This window comes from Stenella coeruleoalba (assembly GCF_951394435.1).
Source record: "Stenella coeruleoalba genome assembly, chromosome: 12".
In the NCBI taxonomy this organism is placed as follows: Eukaryota; Metazoa; Chordata; class Mammalia; order Artiodactyla; family Delphinidae; genus Stenella; species Stenella coeruleoalba.
The window spans coordinates 22,841,821-22,869,119 of NC_137158.1; the positions used below are offsets into that span (position 1 = coordinate 22,841,821).

The 27,299-nt window shown below is 42.8% G+C and overlaps 1 protein-coding gene across 2 annotated transcripts; it reads right to left on the reverse strand.

The window, feature by feature from the left end:
* Positions 1 to 1,174: 1,174 nt before the first annotated feature.
* On the reverse strand, positions 1,175 to 26,143 carry CNR1 (cannabinoid receptor 1). Of its 2 annotated transcripts, none has more exons than XM_079939473.1 (2): positions 25,584 to 26,143; positions 1,175 to 3,863 (listed from the first exon to the last, which is right to left on the reverse strand). In XM_079939473.1, exon 2 carries the CDS (start codon positions 3,798 to 3,800, stop codon positions 2,382 to 2,384), a length of 1,419 nt encoding a protein of 472 aa, XP_079795599.1. In that variant the 5' UTR covers positions 3,801 to 3,863; positions 25,584 to 26,143; the 3' UTR covers positions 1,175 to 2,381. The 2 variants fall into 2 exon arrangements, with proteins under 2 accessions (XP_079795599.1, XP_079795600.1); XM_079939474.1 differs by having other exon boundaries at positions 26,056 to 26,115.
* Between the last annotated feature and the right edge of the window lie 1,156 nt (positions 26,144 to 27,299).

Consider the following 27,299-nt stretch of genomic DNA (forward strand, 5'->3'; position numbering starts at 1 on the left):
TAGAACAAAAGAGTGGCAATTCTTCAATGGAAACTAGACCCTGGTGAGTTTTTTCATAAATAATCTTTTCTTCTTCTAAAGAGATCTTATTAATCCTCTAGCACACTGAGCATATCATCTGCATATCACAGAGAGGTAAAGTGAGGGAACCAGCAGGCAGGTTCGAGCCGTACAGACAATTAAAGGCATCTCAGCTTGGCCCACAAGCCACATTCAGCCTTACACTGCAAGAAAGGACATTGTTCCATCAGGCTGCTTGGGCACCACATAGCTAGCAATCACCAGATAAATGCTAGCTCTCTGCTTTACATCAGGCTATGCAGGCCTCCTGGTCCTGCAAAAGCCATGCTTTACCTGTTTAGGGAGAAGATAGTTTGTAAGTAAAATCTGTCAGAGTCAGGTGGCTTCTTAAGCATTATCAGTGCTTACCGGGAAAGGGCCTAATTCAGAGCACCCGTGGCACCATTAAGGAGTATGAAACGGGGCGTAAGAAGAAAGCAAGCCATGCTCATGTTTATGCTTTAGCACCTCTTGTTAATCAGGAACAGAGGAGAGGCCTGTTCTTTAAAGAGCCCAAACCTACACAGACAAAGCTGGGCGCTGGGCTGTCACCAAGGGCATCTGCACGAAGCGCAGAAGCAGCCGTAGGACATCCAGGCCTCAATCACGAGTGTGTCAGGTCCTCACTGCCCTCTTCTGTCTCACCCACCGTCTGATAGGTCTTCTTACCACATAAGCCGGATCTGGTAGTCCCACTGCAGTGAGCAAAGTATAGTGCTACTTAAACTGGGATCACGCTGCCTACACACACAACTAAAATATGTTACCACTGGAGGGTTTTATTTCAGAGCTACTTCCCTTATAATGACTTACATCTCCGTGGACTTGATCAATATTAGGTGCTCAGAAACCAAAACACTCCCATTTCCCGACATGAACACTGTAAACACAGACCTTGACCTGAAGGCTCATTATAGATGACTCCTTGCTAAACGCTGGTCTTGTGAAATACCTAAAGGTCAGTTTAGTACTACTTGACCCAATTTCAAAGGGAGAGGGTTCTGAAGGCTTATGGTCAGTATTTTTATCAACTAGATTTCCGGAAGAACTCAATTTTAGAAACTGAATTCATGTGCAAGAGTGCAGCAAGGGGAACAGCTTACACGTGGTCACAGTTTTCTCACTTTAGGACATTACTAGAACAGTTACAGGATAGAAACACACACACACACACACACACACACATACACACACACACATTTATATTCACACTCACACACAGTATAATTTTACTGATCCAGACACTACTTCTTTTCAATTAAGAAAAAATGAAGACTGTTGTTTGGCCACCCAGGCATGAAATCTACTTAAACCTGGAATATAAGGATGCAATACTCTTCAAGAAAACAGCAATTGCACAGTGATAACAACAAACATTAAGATTGACACATGCTGTCTTAAGAGGTCCAGTAAGAGCTAAAGTCTAAAGGAAGTCGGAGGTGTCAGCCAAAGTCAACATGCAGTCTCTCTTCTGTTCTGATTGTAATCCATCACCCAACAGAACAGCTATAGTCCAGAAGATAACACAAGTCCTCGTATGAAAATGCTGGACTAAGAAATTTTTAAGTGTCAACGAATTCTGCTCAAGACTTTGGACAGTCTTCAAATTCTTCTTGTTGGATTAACAGAAAAATAAACCTTTATGGTTATTTCAATGTCAAATTTAAATAGAGATATTTGAAAAAAATATTAAGGTTTCTAAAGTTACATCATGGGCAGTAATGTTTTAAAAAGTGGTCTCATTGGCATATATCCACTGCTTATGTGCCATTGTTCTTGTAGAAGCCCACCTTGCAGTTTTGCTGGACTAGACAAATATAAATAACACATGGTAAACACTGATACACATCTCACAGGACACACTACATTTTACAAAATAGCTTTACTTTAGTACTATAACTGTTGTAAAAATGGACATCTCTGATTACTTCCGGACAAGTACATTTCACATTATAATGAAAGTTGTGATTACAAAGGCATTACTCATTTGATGGCCTTTTTCTATGGGTATTTGGGCTTCCAATTGTGTAGCCAAAGGTTCTCTCCTATTTCATTGAGACTTTGAAGGACCTTCCCGTCCCTTAAACAACAGCCTTTCTTCACCGTAAACCCCCGGAGAACTGAGTTTGAGGACCTACACTATGGAAACGTTAGAGAACTGAAAACTGATCACGGTGACAATCACCTTTTCACTGAGCGCGGTCAACTTAAAAAAATATAACCGATGAGACGACAGACTCTTCTGGGTTTTTGAGCTTTTAAAAAAAAGAGAGAGAGAGAGAGAGAATTTCTTTTCCTGTGCTGCCAGGGACGCGTCTGGCTCACAGAGCCTCGGCAGACGTGTCCGTGGACACAGACATGGTCACCTTGGCGATCTTGACCGTGCTCTTGATGCAGCTCTCCGCGGCCCTGTGGACGCTGGCTGCATTGTTGGCGTGTTTGTGCAGGCAGTCCGAGTCCCCCATGCTGTTATCGAGAGGCTGCGCGGTGCCTTCGCACGAGGGGAACATGCTCCGGAACGCATGTCTCAGGTCCTTGCTCCGCAGAGCGTAGATGATGGGGTTCACGGTGGAATTCAGCAGACAGAGCATGCTGCAGAAGGCAAACACTGTCTTAATGAGCTTGTTCATCTTCCCAAAGACGTCGTACACCATGATTGCGAGCAGGGGGCCCCAGCAGATGATCAAAACCACCAGAATCAGGACCAGGGTCTTGGCCAGCCTGATGTCCATGCGGGCTTGGTCCGGCCGGGTCACCTGCACCTTGCCGTCCTCGGACGTGTGGATGATGATGCTCTTCTGGGTACCGCGCTGGATCATGCGGACGGCGTGGCTGTGCGCCTTCCAGAGAATGTACATGTAGGCGTACACGATGAAGAGCAGCAGCACGCTGGTGACCCCAATCCAGAACATCAGGTAGGTCTCGTCGATGAGAGGGAAAATGTCTGAGCACACGGATTGCAGTTTCTTGCAGTTCCAGCCCAGGAGAGGCAGCACGGCAATCACAATCGCGATGGTCCACATCAGGCAAAACGCCACCACGGCCTTGGGCCGGGTGACGATCCTCTTATAGGCCAGGGGTCTGTGAATAGATATGTACCTGTCGATGGCCGTGAGGAACAGGCTGCCGACGGAGGCCGTGAATGAGGCTGTGACCCCACCCAGTTTGAACAGAAACACGTTGGGGCTGTCTTTGCGGTGGAACACGTGGAAGTCGACGAAGCTGTAGACGAAGATGACGCTCCCCAGGAGGTCTGCCACGGCCAGGCTGCCGATGAAGTGGTAAGAAGGCCGGCAGCGGAGGCTGCGGGAGTGGAGGATGACGCAGAGCACCAGCAGGTTCTCCAGGACCGTGAAGGTGCCCAGCGTGAGGGACAGCACGGCGATGGCTAGCTGCTGGCTGGGGTTCAGAATCATGAAGCACTCCATGTCCATAAAGTTCTCCCCACACTGAATGTTCTCGTCGTTCTCCTTGTAGGAGGACAGAGACTTGTTGTAAAACTCGGTGAGGTTCACCTGGTCTGCTGGGACTAACTGGGGGTGCTCTCCCGCAGTCATCTTTTCTTGGAAGGGACTTCCCCTGAAGGAAGTTAAAGGAAATTTCTGCGGGAAGTAACCTAATTTGGATGCCATGTCGCCTTTGATGTCTTCGTACTGAATGTCATTGGCACCCACGTAGAGGAGGTCTGTGGTGATCGTTCGGAAGGTGGTATCTGCAAGGCCATCGAGGATGGACTTCATCCCCTCTGTCTTCGATTAGGCCACACTCACAGTGACGGAGAAAGAGCCCCGCAGCAGGAAACCCTGATGGGAGGGAAAACAGATAAGCTGAATGGGGAGAGAACAGGGAGAATGAAAACACACGAACAACTCGCCCCCCGCCCCCCAAAAGAACGATGGTAAACATCCCAAATATGTCCCCTTGTGTTATTTCATTCCTGTCTCTGAACATAGGTAAAATCCTTGTCCGATTCTGTCAACAAAATGTGTCGATCCTTCAGTTAAAGAAAAGCTTCCCAGGGCATTCCCTGGTGGTCCAGTGGTGAGGACTCCACACTTTCACTACCGAGGGCGTGGGTTCAGATCCCTGGTCACGGAACTAAGATTCTGCAAGCCACACAGAGCAGCGAAAAAATAAATAAATAAAATAAAGCCACGCATTTGATCAATGTACAGAAAAATATACCATAATAAAAATAAAAACGCAATTAAGATTTAAAAAGGAAGGAAAAAAACAAGAAAAGCTGTCAAAAGTTGGTGAGGTAGGGCACACACCCAACACATCCATTTCTTTCATTATTTAAGCTCTCTGGACTTGAGTCGCTGTGTGAGGCCCGCGTGGACCTCCAGGGTCTGGTGGTCAAGCGAAAGCAATGTGTCTTGGGTGTGGCTGTGTTAGGCAGTGTCTGCCACCTGGCTTCTACTATCACACACACACGCACACGCACACACACACACACACACACAGAGTCCTGATGCTGGTGGGGAAAGCAACCACATGTCACACAATCTCTGCTCTTAAAGACTTTACTGCCTTGTCACATGCCTTGTCACACAGGTGAGCATATAACACAACCAAAGAACAACAGAGTGTGGAGTCAAGGACTGAGTCGTGTGGCCTGTGTGTTCAGTGTAAAGGCGGAGGAGGACATTGCTGGGAACTGTAGGAAGCAAGTGGCCTTAATGGGAAGATCCAGGTTCTAGCCCTGACTCCATCGGGCAAGTTTCCTCACCCAGAGAAGATGTTTGAACTGAGCCATGGCTGAGGTGAACTTCTAGAATGTCTACACCAGCCAAGAAAAATGTTACGAAGGGTAAATTTGCACTGATGCTCCCGGGAAGAACAAGATCTTTAACACTGGAAAGTAGTCACAATGGACCGTGCTTCCAGACAGCGACTTCCATGAGCAGCGAGGTGACACCAGCACACACTGGAGGACGGGAGAAAGACCCGATCATCCAGGCCTTTCCAGGTGGATGGCACTGGAAGTAAGGATGGCTGAGAGGAGAGGCCAGATTTTCAGGGCTCTTCAATTCTCAGCAAGGCAATTTGCCTCTGTTTCAAAATAAATGGCCAGAGAATTGGTGTTCCTATTTATAAATATTTGTTTAAAATGTGGCTATTGGGCTCTTTAGCTTATATATTAGAAAAACTGAGGGCAGTCCAAGATGGCGGTGTAGAAAGATCCAGAACCCCCTCCTCCCAGAGGCCCACCTAATCTACAGCTACAAATGGAACAATTCCCTCTGAAAAAGACTTGAAAACCAGCTGAATGACACTTCACAACAAACGATAAAAGGGCCACTTCAAGGTGTGTGGGAGAGGCAAATCATGATGTCGTATACCTGAAACTAAGACAATGTTCAATGTCAATGATCTCAGTATAAATAAATAAAGAAGAAATATTAGAAGTATGGAGTGATATCTACAATCATTTTAAAAATCATCAAAGCCAATATTTTACTCACTAATTGTCTTTTTGTTGTTCCTAAAAATATCACACTGTATTGAGGGGGGAAAAGATAGGCATTAGCTTGGATCCCATTAAAATGTTCTGAATCCTCCTGCTAAAATACAAAGATCCCACCTATCTGAATTAATAATTCATTTATTCATCCATTCAACAAATTGTGGTACACCCAGTATATGCCAGGCACTGTACTAGGCACTAAGAACAGAACAGTATCTGGAAAGAGCCCCTGACCACATGGAGTTCAATGTAGCAGAGGAGACAGGCTGACCCTGTAAGTATGAGAAAGCATTGTAACAGCTACAGTCAGGGACATATAGGATGCTGTGGGAGCAGCCGTCTGGGGGTTGAAGGCGGCTTCCCCAAGGAAAGGATGTTTGTGCCAAGAGTATGTAGAATTAATGTGGGTGGAGGCAGGACACGGAGACACAGAAAAAAAATTTTAATGAATACCTGAAGTGTCATGATGCGGTTTTTGTTCTGTTTGTCTGGTAATCGGAAATAGGCACAACATGCTAAATGTGGCCCAAGTTCCCACATTCTGCCACCTCTAAGTCCAGGCCACCATCACTGCTCACCAGAACCCGAGTGCCAACCACGTGGCCAGTTTTTTGTTTTTTTGGGGTTTTTTTGCGGTACGCGGGCCTCTCACTGTTGTGGCCTCTCCCGTTGCGGAGCACAGGCTCCAGACGCGCAGGCTCAGCGGCCATGGCTCACGGGCCCAGCCGCTCCACGGCATGTGGGATCTTCCCGGACCGGGGCACGAACCCGCGTCCCCTGCATCGGCAGGCGGACTCTCAACCACTGCGCCACCAGGGAAGCCCTGGACTGATCCCCTTTTGATCACTTGCCAAATAAATAGCTGCTGCCGTGATCTTCATAAAACAGGCGGCTGATTACGTCACTCCCCTATTTCAACCTCTGTGCCCTAAAGACCAAGTTCAAGTTCATTCACGAGGCTTCCCTTTCAGGCCCATGCTCTCCAGACCATCCCACGCAGCTCTTCTCTCTGCCATCCGTGTCAGCCCAGCTGAGGGCCTTTCAGATCTGACCCTCACTCCCTTGTGCCCAGAGCTCTCCACATTCTGTTCTCCCTGAGCAGGAAAGCTCTCTACCTCCATCCCCACACCCATAGGATGAAGTCCAGTAAAAGGCTTCCTTCCCAGGGTTGTCTAGCCCCTGCCTGTCTCTCCATCCCTCCTCTCGCCATTCCTGGACTCGCCACTATACCGGATAATTTGGTTCCATGAACACACCGAATCCATTGCTTTTCAACTTGGTGCTCTTGCTTCCACTGCTTTGCACACTCCTCTGAGCAAACACCCTTTCCCTTCCTCCACCTGGTCAACTCCTTCCCCCAGTTTGATGTAGCTCCTCTGCTCCCATCATACCCTCTTTGGGGCTCCTAGAATAGCCAGATAGAGTTCTACCATGGTGTCCATGGTGTTTACCAAATATTCTAATATTTCTCCGTGTTTGCATCTGTTTTGCCCCTCCCTCCCACCCACTAGGTAGTAAGCTCACTGAGGGAAGGAATTTTATTTATCTTAGTGTTTATTCATAGCATTTAATATAATGCCTAGTGTATAGCAGGGGGCCCTACATAAGCTGGTTGATTGACTATAGGTATTTCAAAAGAGAAAAAAAATCCCTTTCCTATTCAAGGTGGGGGAGGGAGTCACCCAATCATAATGGGAATAAATAAGCATGTAGCTTGAATCAGGGTATCTATCCTAAATAGATGCCCGATCCATTCGTGCTAGAAAAATGCTCTATTTAGATGAGGTAACTGACATTGTAAATGAAAGCTGCCTGTGTAGTGATTACCTAGCCTAAGTACTCACGGAATGAGCCACATGACCCAGCCGACTTTGGCTAGATAGAGGTGAAGGAGAATACGGGCAATATGTTACCGGATGGTGAACAAAGCAAGCATGACAGGTGAGTCAGGAGGGCACCCTTGGCTCCTGCATGGTCCTCTGGCCCTTTCGCACGGTCAGCATCGCCTGCAATGACAGTTCGGAGGCACCGCCGAACCGAGGGCCCCGAATCGTCCACGGCTAACTTCTGGCATCACTCAGGAACTAACTGCTTCTTCTCTGAGCCGGTTCTGCACACCCTCCCACACTGGCAAAGGGCAAGGCACACAAGGGCTGGGAACTGCTCAGCCAGAGGCAGGAACACTAGTGCACAGACCACACACGGACACCCAGTGTCCACTGAGAGTCTGGTAAAGCCCAGCCAGGTGTCCCGGGGAGGTTGTCTAGTTGTGGAGGATATAAAAATAAAGGATGCAGAAATAGAAGACTGAAGTTCAACAGCCACAACGGTTGCCCTGCGCTTCCTGGTTCCCCTATTACAATCTCTCCTGAGTCCCCAGCTCAGCCTGGCTCCACCTGTTCACGCTCAAGTGTCCTCAAGTTCCCTGTTCAGCCATCTGTCTGTCATATCCTCTCTCACATCCTCGGCTCTTCCAGAAAATGTCGTACATGTGCCCACCCCTGGGCTGTGTCTCTTGAGTCAAGTTTGCTCTTTGTGCAAACTTACATTCGCTCAACAACTCCACTTATATGGGAAAGTGTTCATGGAATAGGTAGGACACAGAAGATAGCCACAATCTGTGGGAGCCGTTAATGGTCCTGGCACATCCTCAAATCTTACTTTTGCTTCTCAACTGCCACCCATATCGAAACACACAGCTTCCTGGCCCGGGAGATGGCTCCCTGCTCCTTGAATCACGCTTGCACACCTTCCTCCTTTCCTCCTACCCCTCCCTCTGTCTGAAATACTCATTTCCAAGTTGTCTTTCTGAGATAAATTATCTTTACCTCCTTGACCTGCCCTTTGCACCAGGGAGAACTAGTCCCCCAGTTTTCCCCTCTATTATAGACCTCATCATAGCATTTATGCATAAGTTTACATATTTATTTCCATAACTAGAATGTGCTTTCCAAGCACAGGACTGGCGTCTTTTTTTTCTTATGTGACTCACTGACCTGATAACATGATAGCAGGCGTAGGGGGGATGGGGGAGGCTGGGCTCACTTCGAAATCTTCCCATGAACCTAATACAGTGGCAGTTGAATTTTATTAACTGATCCATGAAAGCCGTGATTTAATAATATATATTTGCCTTTTCTTAAAATTAGAAGAGAGAAAGGTAATTAGTTCAGTGGACATTTGGTCTGAAGATCAAAGTTTGAGCCCAACATTTCCAGGCAGCTACTGGGGCCCAGTCCATGATCTCCATCCCATAAATCATCTTCTCTCAAGTAACTAATTCTCCCTTCACACTGCCTAATTAAAACCTAATTTATCTGACATTTTGATTATTTATATTCCATTCATACAATTCAAAACGTACAAAAGGATATACAGCAAAGAGTCAACCTAACCTCTCCCATTCTGATGTTCCAGCCAACCAGTTTTCCTCCTTAGAGGCAAGAAGTTTCTTGGTACTCCTTGCAGCGATATTCCATGCATATTCAAGCAAATATATATACATTTATCCCCTCTTTCTTTTCTTTTTAACAAATACTAATATAGGTACTGTTTGGCACCTTGCTTTTCCACCTAAAAGTATATGTGAAGACAGTTCCACCTCAGTACACAAAACCTCCTCATTTAGCAGCTGCCTTGAGTATCTGTTAGATACTCATAGATGCCTCCTATGGACACAGGTTTAGCTTATTTATCATCTCTTACTATTACAAATAATGCAGCCATGTCATGTTTCACATTTCTTACAGTATTGTGAATAATCTCTCTAGTCACTCAAGCTCACACTCCACACTTACCCTGGATTCCCTCTCCTCAGCCTCTATAATCAGGTAGACCACTAAGTCTTGCTGATTTTTCCCCTTTTAAGCACATATGGAGAGCTTGTTATGTGCAGCTGGCCCTCTGAGCCTCTGATGTATATCAAATTATTTTCACAGTAGCCCTGTGAGGTAGATGCCATTATTATCTCCATTTTACTGATGAAAGGCACAGAGGGGGTAAAGTAATTTGCCATTCACACAGCTAGTAAGGGCAGAGCCAGAATGAACTCAGATATTCTGATTCTAGAGCAGTGTTGTCTGATAAAAATGGAATGCAGAAGGCTGCTGGACATCCAATATAAGATGCACATTTTTTTTGTTGTTGGTGGTGGGAATGTAAGTTGGTGCAGCCACTATGGAAAACAGTATGGAGGTTCCTCAAGAAAACTAAAAATAGCGTTGCCGTATGATCCAGCAATCCCACTCCTGAGCATATATCCAGAGAAAACTATAGTCCAAAAAGATACATGCGGGGCTTCCCTGGTGGCACAGTGGTTAAGAGTCTGCCTGCCAATGCAGATGACACAGGTTCGAGCCCTGGTCCAGGAAGATCCCACATGCTGCGGAGCAACTAAGCCCATGCGCCACAACCAGTGAGCCTGCGCTCTAGAGCCCGTGAGCCACAACTACTGAAGCCCATGTGCCACAACTACTGAAGCCTCCATGCCTACAGGCCGTGCTCCCCAACAAGAGAAGCCACCGCAGTGAGAAGTCCTTGCACTGCAACAAAGAGTAGCCCCCGCTCGCCACAACTAGAGAAAGCCCACACACAGCAACGACAACGCAACGTAGCCAATAAATAAATAAATGAACAAATAAAATAAATCTATTAAAAAAAGAAAAAAGATACATGCACCCAGTGTTCATAGCAGCACTATTTGCAATAGCCAAGACATGGAAGCCACCTAAGTGTCCGTCAACAGATGAATGGGTAAAGAAGATGTGGCACATATATACAACGGAATAGTACTCAGCCATAAAAAAGAATGAAATAATGCCATTTACAGCAAAATGGATGGACTTAGAGATTATCATACTAAGTGAAGTATGTCAGAAAAAGACAAATACCATACGATATCACTTATACGTGAAATCTAAAATATGACACAAATGAATGTATTTATGAAACAGAAACAGACTTACATAGAAAACAAACTTACAGTTACCAAAGAGGAAAGGGAGTAGGGGAGGGATAAATTAGGAGTTTGGGATTAGCAAATACAAACTACTGCATATAAAATAGATAAACAACATGGTCCTACTGTATAGCATAGGGAACTATATTCAGTATCCTGTAATAAACCATAATGGAACAGAATATGAAATATATATATATATATCAGTTATATATATATAACTGATACACTTTGCTGTACACCAGAAACTAACACAACATTGTAAGTCAATTATTCTTCAACAAAAAATTAAATTTAAAAAAATGCACATTTTTTTCACATTTTAACATCCCTGAAATTAGAGTGTACCTTATAGAGGGTATCATACTTTCGTTGTCACAGAGCCTCTCCAGCTGGGCCCCCCCCCGATGGGGTCAAGGAGATGCCCTCCCAGAGTCACCCTCCTCCAATTCCAGGAACTCCGTGGGCTTGCTCCTGGGGTCTGTCCTCCTGGAAGCCGCCGGAGGCAGCTGTTTGTGGGGGAAGCGGTGTGAGGATGGGCAGGCTGGGCCGATCACATGCGTGTGCCTGCATGCGTGTGTCCTCGTGGTGCAGTGTGGCTGGGAGCAGAAGGGGGCGGGCAAAGCTGGCTCCCCCGCACCGTCATGTTTTGCTAACTCCAAGGAGGCCAAAAATTCTAAATTTGAACCTGGCCTTGCAGGCCCTCGTGAAGGCATATTTGTCAAGGTAAGAGGCTGGAACATACTTTATTTAGTAGTTTATGAGCTTGATTTATAGCTTCAAAATATTTTTTTTTTAAAAATGGAATGCAAGCCACATAGGTAATTTTAAAATTTCCATTATCGAGGGTAAAAAGAAAAAGGTAAAAGGTGAAATTAATTTTAATAATATATTTTATTTAACTCAATACATCCAAAATATTATCCTTTCAATAGGTGGAACTAGCCACATTTCAAGGGCTTAATAGCCACATATGGCTAGTGGCGACCATATTGGATATTGACAGGTTTGGAGCTGCTTTAAACCTTTTTTTTTTTTTTTTTTTTTTTTTTGGCGGTACGCGGGCCTCTCACTGTTGTGGCCTCTCCCGTTGCGGAGCACAGGCTCCGGACGCGCAGGCTCAGCGGCCATGGCTCACGGGCCCAGCCGCTCCGCGGCATGTGGGATCTTCCCGGACCAGGGCACAAACCCGTGTCCCCTACATCGGCAGGCGGACTCTGAACCACTGTGCCACCAGGAAAGCCCTGCTTTCAACCTTTATGATACATCATTTCCCTAACCTAAGACAGGGATGCTACTATCTCCCTTCTTTCCCCCACTGATTCCAGCCAGTCCAAGCACCAGTAATGGAGAGAACACTGAATTAGGAGTTATCAAACCAAGATTAGTGTCAGACCTGTATTTGGGTAAGTAGTTACTCTTTCTAAAGCTCATTATTTCATCTGTAAAATAGGAAGGAGAAGGAGTAGGAGGATGCCTCCATCATAGAATTGTTCTGAAAATTACATGAAAAAAATAATGCATGGTGAAGAACTTAACATAGTGCCTGGCACAAAATTTAAGTCTTCAATAAATATTAATTATTATTATCATTACTTAGTATAATGGCTCTTTGCCATATACTAATAATACTTCCAGATAATGCATTGACTTAATTAGATCATAGGCTACTTATTCAATTTTTATTTTTGTCTCGGCACTTAAAGCATGAAGCAAGTATAAGATACACACATGGGTGAGGGAGGAGGAAACTTTATTGAATGTCTATTACATTCCAGGCATTTGAGAGACTCTGCATATATTCTATCGTGAAATTGTCATGACAACTCTATCAGGTGCTTATTTATAATCCCCGTGTCACAGATGAGGAAGTGGAGACCAGTAGATTTTAAATAAATTGTCCAGAATATGAAGAGCTTGTAGCTGAACCCATGTCTCTCAGACACCAGAGTCTCTGCTTTGGGACTTTATACATCTTTTAAGCATTAACAGTAACTAGGATAAAGCCATTTTGCATCTTATAGTATATTCTAGCCTTCCAGCTTCTTACAAACACGAATTATGGCATTTTGCCAATAGTAATTAAGACTACCTCCTACTAAATCGCTCTTTCCTATCCCAGCCCATCTAGGTACATCTGCCTACTGGCATGTCCTCAAGGATGAAAATTTTAGTATTTGGAAGAGGTATAAAGCTTCTTCAGTTAAGAAGAAGGATCACAAACCTTATTTCAATAATTCAAAACATGTGTGCCTGTGATTTACTCTATATTAAGATCACCACATATGTGATCACAATTTCCCATTTTAATGTGACCAAGCACTTTCATTAAAAAAAAAAAAACAGCTTGTTAAAACCTGAGTCAGGGCAGTGTGGTTACGAAATATAGAGTAACTTCTACCCAATATAAGCCAACTTTTTAATGAAAGAATACAGTTAAAAATATACATGGATGTTGTGCAGTTCAAGGATCTTAGCAATGTCAAAATGCCACTGTGCACAGGCTATTTTAACAGTTAATGGGATCATGGCAAGAAAATTGTGCTCTGCATTTCGGTAACCCTTTATTTTTACATTTGGATTACTACAGTAATGTCCACCTTACTATTATTTATTTATTTTTTTGTATTGAGAGTTTTCTTTGAGAGTTCATTAGTAATATAGTTCAGGCTTTGGGGGATGCAGCTACCATTAATTTTGTTTTTGTTTGCTACTGGGAAAATCTAATTGGAAATTTCCAGCAAGAGGTGTAGATGCACCTATTAAAGAAGCAGTTGGGTTTTGTTACCATTATAGTAAAAGAATGATTGAATGACATTTAAAGGGGATTTTCCTAGAATTCTGCTTTTTAAAATATAAGGAACATAGTCTAACGATTTAGGCTGTAAATCATGCCTTTATAACAATAATAAAAATACTTTAATATATTGAATCTATTATTTTTAAAAAAACTTCAAGTTTTAGAATAACATCACCTGTTCTTTTTGCCCACCTCTCTATGCACACCTGCTTTTCTCCATCCACTGCCTCCAAACTTATACATCAACTCGCAGGCTATGGTGTCATCAAGAAATTGTCATGGATTTGGAAGCAGTACGGAGTTTTTTTTAAAAGTCTATTCAGAGTCTGTATCTTTGTTTCTATAACCATTAAGGGTATAAAACATCCATGTTCTGATTAGGATGAACATGGAGTAGGTCCTCAAAACAAGACTTCAAATAAAGTCTTTTCTATACCAGTATAATTTAATAGCAGGCTATTTTAGACGTCATTGCCCCACTGAAGACCTTCTTTGTTTCAGAGGGACACTTCAGTAATTTAGATATTTGGCACTGTTGATTCTGGAGTCAAAATCCTTGCAGCATCTCTGGGGGAACAGGCACTAGAGAGTATTTGCTTCCTGCAGGATGTCATGTCCGGGAAGGCAGAAAACCCTCCAGAAGCATCGGAAGACCGGCGCTCCCAATATAGTTACAGACTGTATCAGCCGACCAGGCTCCTTTTCTAGATTCTAAGTTTATAAATGCTTTAAGGAAATAATCCCAAGCTCATCACGTCTAGATTGATAGACGTCCAGGATATCAAACGTAGGAGCCATAGGCCTTTTCTTAATCGTGTTGTTTTCCTTAGTTTGTTGGTTCTGTCTTGTTCTGCTTGGTTAACCTTATAAAAGAGCCTTGCGAATGGTTCAAGAGAAAGAAGGTGCCAGTGGATATATTTGTTTGTTATTTTCCATTCATTTCTGGGAACAAGTCTGGTTTCTCTTAATTTGATCAAGAAAAATAACTTGCTAATGTATTTCTATAAGTCAGTAGGGAAATTTTTAGTTGACTCTTATAACTGCATTATTTCTAAGGCACGTCCTTAATGTACACTGGCAGATCTCACGGGCCAACTTCACAACTTGATGAATGATGCTTCTGTTACAGCTGAATGGGCAACTGAGTCTGTTCTAACGCTTACCTAACCAGTTGAGTTTTGAATTATTAAAGTAGTTTGGTCACTTATTGCACCATCTTCCATAGCAAAGTCAAAGATTGACTTAACTATCCTGATAATTCAGGCAAAAATACATAATTCTTCTTCCTTGTGTTAATGTTCTCTCTCTTTCCCATACAGAAAAGAAAATTCCATTGTGCTCGTAATGCTCAGTTGGTTCTGAAAGGCTTAGCTTTTCTTATATTTTGTAACATAGAGCAGAAGTTATTAAATGTACCCTTTTCTCTGGTCTATTCTTACTAACAATATGAGTATTACATTTTTCATTAAAAATATCAATTATTATGGACCAGATAGACATGAGGACACTTATAAGGCTATATTTCTGTTCAAATTTAACCTGAAGTATGCCTAATTATTTAACATTTATAGGCTTCTTAAGGCATAAAGAATTTCAGGGCTCAAGAAATGATGCCTTTAAACTACATCAAATTAAGCACTCACTATCAGGTGAAAATGCTGGGAGGAAAACCATCACAAAAGCAAGTTAATGATACAGATGAACTGATTCCTTAGATCTGTTGACCTTTATAACCAATTCCATGAATCATTTAATGTTGCTCTGCTGTTTTGATGTTTCCTCCTACCAAGTGCCTTTGCTTGTTTGGCGCAGGGGGGAGTGGGGTAAAGGGAGATGCATTTTCTATATAAGCTGTAAAAGGAGCATAATTGAAGCAGCCTTCCCTTAAAATAGAATTTGCAAAGTTTTCAATTCAATAGAAGCCCTGGCCCATATACAAAATAGTCCATAAGATTGTCTTTATCTTGCATGAGGTTTGATCAATAAAGGCCGAAAGCAGTATGCAGAACCCAGTAGGCAGGTAATCTTGACAGTTCATTGCCAAGGACAACAGTGGTTTAAAGCGTGCCACATGTTGTCCAATGGAGCAGCATACTTTTCAGTTTCTTCATTCATCTTTCAACAAAAAGTATCTTCTCTTTGAATCCATGAACAGACACATGAAGACCAACTAAAAACAGAGTCTTGTTTCCCCGGGCTCAAATCTCAGTGACTGGGTGACTAGGATGATTAAATATACGACAGAGAGAATTCCAGTTCCCAAATATTTTCAGTTGGAAACATGTTTATGTGCCATGCATCATGCTAAGGATATGTATTATTTTTAATATTTACATGAATTAGGTGCTATTACAATTCCCATTCTACATATGAGAAAACTGAGGCTTAGAGAGGTACAGCTTTGCCCAGCGTTGCCCACTAGAGAGAATGGAGTTAGAACTTCAACCCAAGTCTGTATAACTCAATGTCCCTGCTCTCAACTTCGAGGTCCAGGAACCATTTAATAAGACAGTCTTCTTTCCACTTCTAAGGAAAGGGAAGAATCAATTTTGAGAAAGGAGGTAATAAACAGTACTTAATAATTTTACACAATGAACAACTAAAATCTGAAGGAATGCTCTGTTGACAGAAAAAGTTGCCCGTAGCACTTGCAAATCATCCTTGTCCCATGGGCTTTAGGGACAAAGTATGAGAATTAACTCTAAGCTATAAATCCTAGCCTTGGATTAGCACCTTATTTGCAATCAATGGCTGTTGGTGAGTAATAAATAAAATCTAACTTGTCTTTGCCACTAATTTAAAAAATTACGTATACATATTTTTCTTCAGTAGTCAATTATAAAGATTATGGACAGTTATGACAGTTTCCACGACACCAGCGAGGAACAGAGAGGGCACCTTCTTTAGGTCTGAATGAGACATGACTGTTGTAAGTCGACAAAAGCTTGAAACATCCATTGCCCATACGGAGCTCTTCAAACTCAAAGGAAATCACTCCACTTCCCACCGTGAGCAGGGTGGTTTTCTTAAGGCCCAGAGAGAGGATGCCACTCTCTGGTCAGTTCTTAAGAACTTGCCTGGAATCAAGGCAGAAGAAACTATGTAATCGTCATTTGGGCTCCAACAAGGGAGTGCCTGTGACTCACTCTTGGCGCCCAAATGGCACACAGCTGTGTTACTACAGCAAGGCAGCAGATGGATATAAAGTTATTGGCCCCTTACATGCTTCGTGTAACATATTTTTGTTGGGCATGTGCTCTGTGCTAAACACTGTAGACATTGTCTATTCACGTATCCCACCTGGATGATGGATACAGGTCAAGGAAGCAAGGGAAATGATTCTCCATTCCAACCAACCCATCCAATAAAGCCCATCCATCTGCCCTTCCCCTCCCACAGAAGACAGAGTTGAGTAGGATATGAATACAAGTAATAGACAGATGATACTTCATCATCAAATAGTACTGGCTTGGGTAAATTCCCTTCCTATATGTACTTTGAGGTTTTCTCCCTGGACAGATGATTGGCAATGCTGAGTCATCCCATAGCAGTCTTTCTTGTGTCTAAACCCTTCAGATCATGAAAACCTTGAGAGTAGGGACCTGTATTATATGGTCTTGAATGTCCTCTGCCTGGCATAGTGCCCGGCACAGGGTATGTACTCAATGCCTGTTTACTAAATGAATGTTGGCAGTAGAGCAGAGCTATCCTAGCAGAATGACTTTTAACTGTGAATAGTTTCCCTTGGCGTAAAGTCAGTTGATCATTAGGGAAGTAAACCTGAGTCTTGGTCTCATACAAACATCCAGCTGGAAAGAACTGTAACCAGATGTAAAAGTTACATGAAAGGCATCAACAACTGTGTATCCCAGGATCTTTGATCTCAGTATCAAATAGAAATTATATTGATGGCAAGTAGAAGTTATGGGCAAAGATCAGGTATTTACTTTCTATTCTGATCCTTCTTCAGCCTGAGTATGTACTATGAACCTCAATATTTTGCCATATAACAATGATATATAAGGAGATCTTTGTGAGATGCACAACTGTGAATGAATCCTAACTATATGTGTTGATAGACCTTTAAAGACGGTGTATGAAATTATGATTATAATGGACTTTTTCCTTCCCTCAAATGCATGCTATTATGCACTGATTTTTCCCAGATGGGTTTCTGCGTGTGTGTGTCTTCAAAGCAACTTATCAAGAGAAGTTATGTGAAAATTCAACCACTAGATGGAGTGGCTTTTATAAGCCCTCAGGAATCAATTTGTTACTCTGTTCAGTGGACATGGTTCTTGCTTTGGTTGAGCAACTTTTCCTGCTAACAACATTTTATGCGTTTTACAACTGACTTAATTTAAACATAAATAAGAAAATATGTTAAAGAGGGTTATTACTATTGCCTACAAAAACAAAATTTCTAATTGCTTTTCTGAGGCAAAAAGGCGTTGAGAAAATTTAATATATTGATAAAACTTAATTGTGAGTATTTGGAATTGTGCCTCAAGAAAGTAATTAAGAATGAGTAAAGGAAAGTAGTTATACTGAAAACAAATGACACGTTTATGCTAAGAGATGCTAAGAGTAGGAATGGAAGGTCTCAGGAGCCCAAAATCAATTCTAATAACAAACTCAACTCATTTCTATTTTATGAAACATTTGGCTTTCCAATTTTCAAATATAAAATCACCAACACAGGTCATAACTCTGTGATGAAAAAGAATGGAAAGTTATTTTCTATCATTACAGAAGCTAAAATGGAATATTTCACAAGAGAAGTTAATATTTGTTTAAATACTCATACAAATCAAGGATACACTCGTTTTCTAAATAATTCAATGTCCTTCCTATCATTTTCTCACTGGAGTAATTTTAAACATTTTTATTGTGTGTAAGTTCAAGATTCCATTTAAACATGATTTTAAAAACCTAGGTACTTACATATCACCTACTTTAATTGAAAGTCACTTAATAAAAAAAATTTTCAGTGTGTATGAACAATACAAGATATAAACAGAAAAACATGCTTTCAAGATATAAATTATAATGTACAAACAGAACTAGAAGAACTTGGTTTCAGTAATGGTGTAAAGTATGCTTTGGAAATGTAATAACAAATCGGATGCAAGTACAGAGCTTTTATGCCATTGAAACCATGAGGTAGTTCTATTATACTTAAGAGTTTGACCTTGAATCATGGTTTGTGTGCTACAACTATGTGATTTTGAACAGAGTTGAGGAAGTAAAAGTATTCAGAAAAAGTGACGTGAAGATAAAGAACTAGGAAATAAGATAGTTGAGCATAGGCTGGACATCCCAGGGTACACCTTAAAGAACAGTCTGAGAAGTCACAAGTGGTTTGGAAGAGCACACAGAGTTAGTTATTTTATAGGTCAGTGGTTCTCAAAGGATGCTCTCCAACCAGAAGCATCAGCATCATCTGGGAACTTGGGAGAAATGCAGTCTCAGGTCCGACCTCAGACCGACAGAATCAGAAACTCTGTTCCTGGGTGGGGGCACATCTGTGTTTTCACAAGGCCTCCAGGAGATTCTAAGACACTCTAAAATTTTAGAACCATTGTTAAAGATGGAAACCTGTGAAAAAGACTAGATGGGGGAGGAAAATAGAACTAGCCTTTAAGAAGAATTGAGGTGAGATAGGAAGAAAGAATATTCTATGAGCGTAGGTTTTTCGATCATTGAAATGGATGGTGAAGGAAGCCTGTTCATGATAAAGTAGTCTCCCACAGAAGATCTTTAAAACCAAGCTTTTTCTATTTGATTGGAGTAGGACACTGTAGTCTAGCCCGAAAATGAGCGTAAGGAGTGAAGAACCTCTCAAGGATTTTCAGTCTACAATCCAGAGCTTCTCTGCACTTTTTCAGGTAACTTATTTGCTAGATCTTTTGTCCAGCAAAGAAAAGTGGCTTCAAGACATAACATGCACTTACCCAGTAAGCAGACACAAATTAAAAACTGCATACCATTTTCTCTTAATTCTATTTACAAAGTCTATGTAAAGTTTGATAGGACTGCTAACCATGTCTATCAACACCGTTGTGAAGGAACCCATGACTACTGAGCATAAAAGAACAGGAAAAAAGTAAAAGTAAGTAACACTCCAGCTTATTTCCTTTTTAAGCTGGAAATGTTTCTATTTGTTCTTCTTTTGCCAAAACCATAAAATAATGTATCACGGGAGGTGAACCCAGAAAATGACGAACTAAAATGGAAATTTTGCAGTAGGCCCAAGTAATGCAAATCTACTGCAAATTATCTTACAGAGTTACCCTGGTAATTATGCAATTTGTACTGCTTATAGCTGGCAGGGATCTTTCAAAAATACCTACAAGTTATAAATATATGGAAATGTATCCCAGAGCACTTAAATATATGACTCTGGGCAGACTGTTCCCTCTCTAATTATTTCATCAATAAAAATGGATCATAGATTACTCATAATTAGTTTCCTTAGCCGAGGACTAAAATCATTCAAAGGTTTCCCTTTTGAAAAATTTGTATGAACTTAGATCTAATTTCCAAAAGTAGTTGTACATTTTCCAAAGCCAAGTTCCCACATAGACAAAGATACAGATTCCTTTGGACAATCTTTTGCTTACTTTAGTTATGAGTTAAGTTGTTTAATTTTTTTCTTTTTATTTTATTTTTTCCTTTTTCTCCACATGCATATCGCTTGTTCACCACAACTTGTACAAAAGCTAGAGAAAACATTTACAAATTCTGGTAGCAATGCATTAAAATGAGTTGAAAATATGGTCCATTTAAGAAGTAACACTGGAATAAACCAAAATACACAGATCACAGTGGTATTAAAATAAGCTCTCTTACAAAGAATAAATCAAGTTGATTTATTTTTAAATATAGCGGGGTTAAAAGCAAACAAGAGTGACAAAGGCACACTACCTATGGTTTTGGTTCACTTACTATATTAAAAACATCTTTTTTAGCCACCTGACCAACAGCAATCAATGTTATAAAATTTCCTAGTACAACTGTCCAATGTGAAAGTAGAATTTTTTTTTAAAGCATACTGGAATTTCTCACCAATTTAAATGTAAAACTCCTTTTAACTCAATTTACAGAACTCACATTGACTCCAATTTTCTTCTCTAAATATATGGTCTCAGAACGAATAAAGAAATGATAAAGGAAAGAGGGGAACCCTCCCATTTCAACATAAACTTTGAAAAACATTATTTCCTAATAATATTTTATTTTAATTATATTTAAATATACTACTGACATACACAGTTTGTGAAAGCATTTGCCAGTATATTCAACTCCCACAACAGATTGCTTGGCATGTCTTTGAAAAATGCTTCTGCTTTTCCTTAAAAAGCAATAGCATGGAATTTGCTAGTGGGAATAAAGAAATAGATATCACACTGTCAAATTTTGGAAACTATGCTGCACTTTACCTCCTGAAGTTAAAAAAAAATTTTAATGCTATTCAGAGTTTATAATGGTGGTAAGGAATCATGCCAAAGGTATCAAATTTCTCTTCAACGAATCCAAACTCTAAACAATTAGGAATCCAAATGTGAGTGGAAAAATAAGACATCAGATAATAAAATATCGTACTCCTAGGGAAAAATGATTTGCCATCTGTGTTAGGAGAAAAGGGAACTTAAATCCCTTGTTGCATTCAAAAATGCAAAATTTATTTTAATAAATTTATTCAAAAATACAGACTATAATGCAATAACAGCGCAGGGGGTTAAAAAAAAAAAAGAGCTGGCTAAAAAAACACTGATTCCCATCAGACCAATCTCAACTGGCATGTTCAATAAGAAAAGAAGAGAAAAGAAACAAAGCAAAACTTTTGAAAGCCTTCCTAAAGTGCAGGTGTGAACATTTCTCCAGTTGGGGCTAAAACAGAATTCACGGTACTTTGAAACAACTGCTATGACTCTACCAGGCCTATTTGCTCAGGTTTGGGGTGTAAACAATTCTTTCCTCAAAAACCCATACGAACACAACTCTGAACCTCAGAATTCCATGCTCGCTAAGTTATGAAATTAACCTGTCCAAATGAAACTTTCAGAGGATATCCCAAAGTTATAATCTATATGGAAATAATAATTCCATATAGTCTATATGGAATAATCTATATGGAAAGTACTTCAAATATATGGAAAATAGCTATAAAAACTAGATCAAGAATATATTTGTAATCTCAACTGCCCTAGAAAAACTGTTATAATGAAATGTACTTTATTTTCCATAAGGCACTCTGTTCAGTGAAGAAATATGACCCAGGATTTTCAGTAAATATTTTATGTTAATAACTAGAGGTAATCACACTGATTACTTTATGTAATGGCTTTGACCTCTGATTACTGATATGTCATAAACATATCTATTATCCATGCAAGCCTGTTTGAGATAGAAGTTCATCTAACCTCAAACCGTTTGAACAGCACCAAGGGAATCACTGGAAAACGACTAAAACAGCCTTCCCCTTTCCCCCTCACGAATTTCCTATAGTTTTAACTTAGTTGTGATAGCATTATAATGTGTTATATCCAACAAATATACCTATACTAACGTGTATCTTGTGACACAGTAATAACCTTGTATATCTTCTCCCAACTTTCTTCCAAAATTAATAACCAGTCAGCAAGATTGGTGAAAACTGTGTTAAACACATCCATCGGTGTTTATGAGAAAACTATCATCGAATGTGGTTCTGCCCATCCTAGCATCTTTGCAAGCTTTTTAGAACACAGGACACTGGAACAGATTTCCACTATCCTGGAAAATAAGAACAGCCTTGTTTTGATTCAAGCTGGATACTTCCTTTTGCCTTGAGTTTTCCATGTCCTCTGCATAGCTGCCTTGAATCTGGACGTTTCCCCAAATTTGTAGTATTTATTTAAAATCTGAATCATATGTTCAAATATATCAAGGCAACATGTCTCAGTTTTTATTTCGGTCTTGATATATGTCTTTGAAAAAGTTTCTTCAGACATATTTATAAAAGTGTATTTATATATCCTGGTCATCTTAAATGATGCAGTATATAACTTGACATTTTGTAAACTCTGGATGACATTATTTCTTTTAGTCCAGAAAATATTTGGGAGAAATCTGAGTTGATCTGTAATATGTTGTAAAGTTAACCTAATCTAATCTAAGAATATACAGATTGGTGAATTAAATGGTTATCAAAACATTAAACAGCAATTCAGTTACAAAGTGTTGAACCCTCCAGTCCCTCAAAAACAGCATTCATGTGGTTATAATATAAGGTTAACATCATCATGAGCACAGGATTAGGAAAGAGCTGGAGATTCAGGGGGGAAAATAGGAAGTTAAAATTTTGCCAACACAAAATACATCCATTGGTTTGGATTGCCTCTTATTCTTTAACTTCTCGACCAACTTTCAGTAAAAAAAGCAAAATCAGCAGAGCTTTCAGCCCCTCAAGATATAGATATGCAATATATAAACCTGTCCTGGCATAGTTTTTCACAACAATGTTAGGTCCAGGTCATTTCAGAGTCAGAAGCAGAATTATAAATAATTTAAACCCAAAGGCTGTCTTCACTCTCCTTTGTTAGTTCAATTAGAAAATGATGAATACAAAAATAAAAGAGACAGACTTACACTGGTGGAGACAATGGCATCCCTTTAGAATGAAAGAGGAATGAAAGCTCTCATCTGAGCTAACATCATTACCCCAAGAATAACAGTCAGCAAACTAACAGACAGGCTCCATCTTCCTAAGCAAATTCAAGACCCTATAACCAAATCTCGTTTTACTCATCATGTGTTGTTAGGTATTTCCAAATTTGATTTATTACTCTTTTTTGCAGCATTCCTGGAGAGCTAATTATGGGAAATAATCCCTCTCCTTATTAGGCCAACTGTTTTCTGGGAAGAAACATTTGGTAAGCCTGGTGAACTATAAACTGCTATTATAAGTTCCATTTCATAACAGTTTATTCTAATACAGCCGAGAATTCCAATTCTAATTCCACATACTAATGTGTAAGACAACCTAGGAGCTTGTCTAAATATCCTGGTGGTTCAGATTAATTCAGTCAAAGCAAAGAAGAATGTCACATGATTGTTTTGAGTGAGTTTTTCAGGCTTTGCCTTAGTAATTAATAAGGTGACACCGCATACTAAATACATATCAACACAATCACTGGGACTGCTTCTTTCTTGAGAAAATAGGTAAACCGATTCAAGGAGTTTTCTTTTGGAAGAGACTGTGATAGGCCACAAATGTAGTGGTTCTTCTGGAGAATTTCATTCCCAGCAGTTTCGTCTTGGTAACATTTAACAATTTCACTATTTTAACATTTTGAAATGCCAAAAAGAACACACTGATCCTGCAGCTAGGCTTATTAGAGAAGAACAATCTCACAAGCGAGACAGAGAGGCATGTGGTCCACTGGGAAAAGGGTAACAGAAAAAGAAAACAGTGGATAACAAACAAAGCCAAGCACTACTCCAACGTGAGATCAGATTTTTCACTAGAAGGTGAAACTTCACACACCAAAGTAAATAATATCACCTAGGGCTTGTTTAAGGGACTAGGCATAACATTCTTTTTATATGCACAGGTACTGATGCTATCTATTAAAAGTTGGGGGGGGTGTCATGAATATAATTTGCCTTCCTAACAACGAGTATGCAAGCATAGTAATTTTATTTTTGAAAGGTCAAAACTGAGCAGTTGCCCCCTATGGCATCATGTTACCCCCAGGGAGACTAAGGAACACAATGAGACCTTTCCCCATCAGACACTTGATACCTACCTCAGCCAGGATTGCTCCCTGCCAGGAGTGGGAGACATCTTTGGAACAAAAAGAGTTCGTTTACAGTAAGTTCTCTTGATAACCTAAAAATGGATTTGTTTTTAAAAACCATGTCCAAGCGTCTTGCCCAACGGTGGTAACGGCTATTGTACCTACAGAAACCGCCTGCAGTATGCAACGTTTAAAATTCTGGAGGTGCGTGGATCCTGTTCAAGTATGGATAATCAGAAAATAATCTGTCTCACTTAAGAAACTATACGTGGCCTTTTATTTTGAGAACACGGCTTTTAACTGAGTTAGAGAGCGGGGGAGGGGCAAGGAGTACCAGGAAAAAAAGGACAGAGAAAAATCAATCAGTATATCTTCTCTTGCAAACTGTCAGTAGGGTGGGATTAGAAAAGCAACACCTTAAAGCAGATAAAGTCCTATGGGAACCTTAAAGGTTGGTTGCTCTGAGCTTCTCAATATTCTGCAAAATCGATTGATGGCAGTGGTCACCCACTGATAGAGTTTCCCCAGAGAGATTCCATTTCCCCCATTGTTCAAAAGATACTAACTTGGTCTTAAAAATGAGAAGAAGTTATGGGACCCACTGAGATATATTTCAACACCTTTAAAACCAGTAGATCTGTCCTAATTTCTTATTGGATTAAATGCCCGAGGGTGCTAATACATCGAGAAAGCAACAACAAAGGCAAGAATAGCACTTATCTGAAGGAAAATAAAAAACATGGGAGACACAATGATTAAAAGGTGACTAATTTTTTTCTCATCTGTTTAATTAAAAACTAAAATCAGAAACATGCATGTTGCTTCTAAACTTTCAAACGACCAAATGACAGTTTCTCACGTCTGTCATAGCAAAACACATTTTCATTCAGGAGCTGATCCGTTTGTGATTGTGAGCCTTGGCCAGAAATGTCTCTTAAAAACACAACGTCAACTTTTTTCATCTAACAGCTAGTTCTGAATTAAAAGGTTCCATCACTTCAAATTGAGATATCAGCTAAATGCTCGTTCATTTTTCCTCAAAGAAGAGTGTTTCCTGTAGCTATATTTTTATATGCAAAAGTTTATTATTTGATATACATTCCTTTATATGACATTTAATATTTGACTTTAGACAGTTTTCAGGTTTGGTGCAGAGATCGATGTATTTCTCCGGGAAGACTTAGTTGATGATATGGCTTAGAAGCATCAAGTACCAACTCAAGCGCCCGTTTTTCAAACATGCACAATTACACATTTTCCACAAACAGACGTCAGTGCATACAGAGAGCCAGGTGCACACACATTCAATAACTAGTAAATGGTAGAAACCTCCAGAAGTAGCACAGACCACAGTTAACAGGCTGGGGCTCTACGGCTTAGTAAACACCGATGCACAATTCGCTCACACGGAATAAGAACTCCACGAAGGACACTTGGGGACCACACTGGTCAGCACCCGAGGGGGCGGGAGGCGGAAGAAGTATTTACAAACGCAACTCTGCCAGGTCTTACCCTTCGCATCCCCCGGTCCTCGCGGGAGAAGCTCCCTCGGCACCTCTTGCCCAGCGCAGGGCTGCTTCTCTGCTAGAACGAAACGTCCCCGCCCCCCGCCCCGACTCTACGGAGAGCTCTGCCGGGAGCCGAGGCACCCCGCCCGGGCCAGGGGAAGGCACTGGCGCCGCGGGAGCCGAGCAGAGGCGGAGGCGGAAAAGAAGTGGAGCAGGAAGGGGTGGCCGAGGGAGTCGCGAGAGGGAGGCGGCGCCGGCGCGGGGATGCGGGCGAGGCCGGGTGGGGTGGGTGGAGCGGGGTGTGCCTCCGTCGGTCGGTCAGTAAGTCGGTCGGTCCGCGCAGCCCGCGCGCCGGCGTCCCCTGCCTCGAGCGCCCGCCCGCGACAGAGATCGGGATTGGCGCCCCCTCCGTCCGCGAGCCTCACCCCTTCCCGGGGCTCTTCGCTGGTTCCTCCCGCTCGCCCCGCCGGGCCCACCGTTTTCCGCCAGCCCGGGCGCCCGTCGCCTGGTCGGTTCGTGCGGTCCCTGCCTCTCCCTCCGCTCGCGCTCTGTCTCTGGCTCCCTCTCGCTCCGGTCCCATTTATGAAGCGCGGTCCCATCACGTGTTAATGAGCCTTTGTCCTGCCCTGGCAGCAGCGGCGGCACAGACACCGCCGAAGGAACTGTGCGGGGAGGGACGGGCGCGCGGCGCCCGTGGCTCCAAACTTTGCTGGCGCTGGGGATCCGCCGCGGCGCCGGCCCCGGGGCCAGAGGGGACGAGCCTCTCCGGGCCGCGTCACCTACTTCTCTTCCTCCTCCTCCGCCGCCGCCGCCGCCGCGGTCCCCAGGGCCCCCACCGCCATGACCTGGCTCTCCTCCCGGATACCCTCACACCCTGGCCGAGCCAAGAAGGGGCTCGTGCCTGTGCCGTCCCCGACCTCGGGCCATTAATCACACGCGCCCCGGCAGCGCCAGCACCTTGTGCGGGGGTCACGTCTGGGCCAGCGGGCTGAGCCTGAAGGGAAGGGGGGACCTGGGGAGGTGGGGGCCGAGGCGGCGGCGCACCAGGACCGGGGATGCGGCCTCCAGCCCCCCCCCCCGCCCCGTTCCAGGCCGCCCCCCGCGGCGGCCGGCCACGAACCGGGCCCGGGGGCAGGCAAAGGCTGGGGACCGCACCGCGCAGCCTCCGATACGTTTGCTACCTGGCGGCGGCCACGCGGCCACCTGTCCTCCGCCCTCGGGCACCGCCTGGCTTCGCGCCGGGCGCCGCCACCAGCCCCCTCCATCCCCGCCCGGCGTGGACCACTAGGGCGCGCCCCACCCGCCCGGCCCCGGCTGCAAACAGTTGGGCTCCGTAGGCGGCTGGCTCTGCGCCTCCCTGCCCGGCGCGCCCCCTCCCCAGCCGCCCGGGGGACCCGCTCCTTGCACCTTCTAGCTGGAGGAGGACGCCCCCCTCCAGGGCCTGGCGGGGGGCGCGCGGAGCTCGGGGGCAGCCGCCTCAGGCGCCTGGGGATCCTCGGTGCGCCCGGCGGCCGCGGCAGGAATTAGGGGACATGCTCGTTAATTGGTTCCACTATCAGCCGCCGTCTGCCTCCTGTGTGCACGGATCAAACCTTAATTGGTCTTTACATTTATCATGGTGAATTGCGAACCTACAAACAAGCCCCAGCCGTGGCTTCAGCAGAAAAGGCGCTCCCCCTCCCCCCGGGGCCCGGGCAGTGTTGCTGTGGCAGCGACCCTG